The 1,478-nt window shown below is 38.8% G+C and overlaps 1 protein-coding gene across 1 annotated transcript; it reads right to left on the bottom strand.

The window, feature by feature from the left end:
- Positions 1-234: 234 nt before the first annotated feature.
- LOC144752785 (olfactory receptor 8H1-like) lies at positions 235-1,179 on the bottom strand. Its single transcript, XM_078640637.1, has one exon. The coding sequence runs from the start codon at positions 1,177-1,179 to the stop codon at positions 235-237; it is 945 nt and encodes a 314-aa protein (XP_078496763.1).
- Between the last annotated feature and the right edge of the window lie 299 nt (positions 1,180-1,478).

The following is a 1,478-nucleotide window of genomic DNA, read 5'->3' as shown; positions in this document are numbered from 1 at the left end:
GAGTGACAAAGATGAGAGCAGGTTGTCCTTTTGAGTACTTAGTACTTGCTTTGGTTTCTACTGGAATGTAGTTGCCCATCCAATGTTTATTAGAAATGTACTAAGTCAAGTTGAAAGTGCTTCTCCTTCATGCAGGTTTTCATACATTTCTGCAGACAAACTCTGAGGTAGCCACTGAAAACCTGCTCATTACCATTCTACATTGCTGTGTTATATTATTCCTGCCTTTATAAACTATTGCTTCCATAACCTTATCAGTAAATGCAGTGCCCTGAGCATTGCCTGCTTCATTTCCTTGTTCCTTAGACTATAGATTAGTGGATTCAGGAGTGGTACAAAGACTGTGTAAAAGGCAGACACCACTTTGTCTAAAGAGAATGAGTCTTGACCTGTTGGCCTAACATAGATGAATATCAGAGTTCCATAGAAGATAGTGACCACCATGAGATGAGAGCCACATGTGGAGAAGGCCTTCTGTCGGCCTTTGGTGGATGGGATTCGCAGGACTGTTATGATGATGAATGTGTAAGACAACAGAATCATTAGAGAACAGAAGAGAATTATAATACAAGCTATGATGGTAAACATCAGCCCGCTAATGGAGGCGTCAGTGCAAGAAAGTTTCAGAAGTGGAGCAAAATCACAGAAGAAATGGTTAATGCCATTAGGAAAACAGAAGGACAACATGGACATCCAGATAACGGGAATCAAAACAACAATGAAACTGGTAATATAGGATGTGCTAACCAGCTTCTTGCATGTAGTATGGGTCATCATAGTACTGTAATGAAGTGGCCTACAAATGGCCAGAAAGCGATCAAGAGCCATCACAGTAAGGAGTAAATCTTCTGTCCCTCCAAAAGACATAAAAAAATAAAATTGTGCAAGGCATCCAGCAGTAGAGATGGTTTTATGCTTTCTCGGCAAATCCACAAGAATTTTTGGCACTGTGGTTGTGGTGTAACAGATCTCTACAAATGAGAAATGACTGAGGAAGAAGTACATGGGGGTGTGCAGTAATGGCTCAGCCTTTACTGAAAGTATGATCAAGATGTTTGACACGATTGTCATCATATAAACATGTAAAAGTACAATGAATAGAGCTAACTGTACATTTTGAGAACTTGGATATCCCTGGAAAATGAATTCCTTCGCATTGGTATGATTTCTCTGCTCCATACTGTTGTCTGAAAAAGATTAGAAGAAAATAGACCGCATAAGATGTCGGATGTTAGATGTACTGATATACATAAAAAAGGCAAAAGCAACAAGAGAAAAAAATAAATATAAATAAATATTTAGCTTTATATACAGCAGCAGTTATTACAATAAATTATGCCAATTGTACTGAAGCTGCACTCAACCGTATTTGACTATTTTAACATAACTGATATCCAGTACTTCTAGGTGTTCTTGCTTGTGCTAATGTATCCTTCTGCAAGTGCCCATCTACGAGCCCTGGATGATCTATCTCGTGG

This window comes from Lissotriton helveticus, chromosome 5_1, assembly GCF_964261635.1.
Source record: "Lissotriton helveticus chromosome 5_1, aLisHel1.1, whole genome shotgun sequence".
NCBI lineage: Eukaryota > Metazoa > Chordata > Amphibia > Caudata > Salamandridae > Lissotriton > Lissotriton helveticus.
This window is presented reverse-complemented; position numbering and strand designations above follow the sequence as displayed.

What these genes read in the sequence shown, in the direction of transcription:
- LOC144752785 (XM_078640637.1), bottom strand. Translation starts at nt 1,179, where the DNA reads ATGGAGCAGAGAAATCATACCAATGCGAAGGAATTCATTTTCCAGGGA.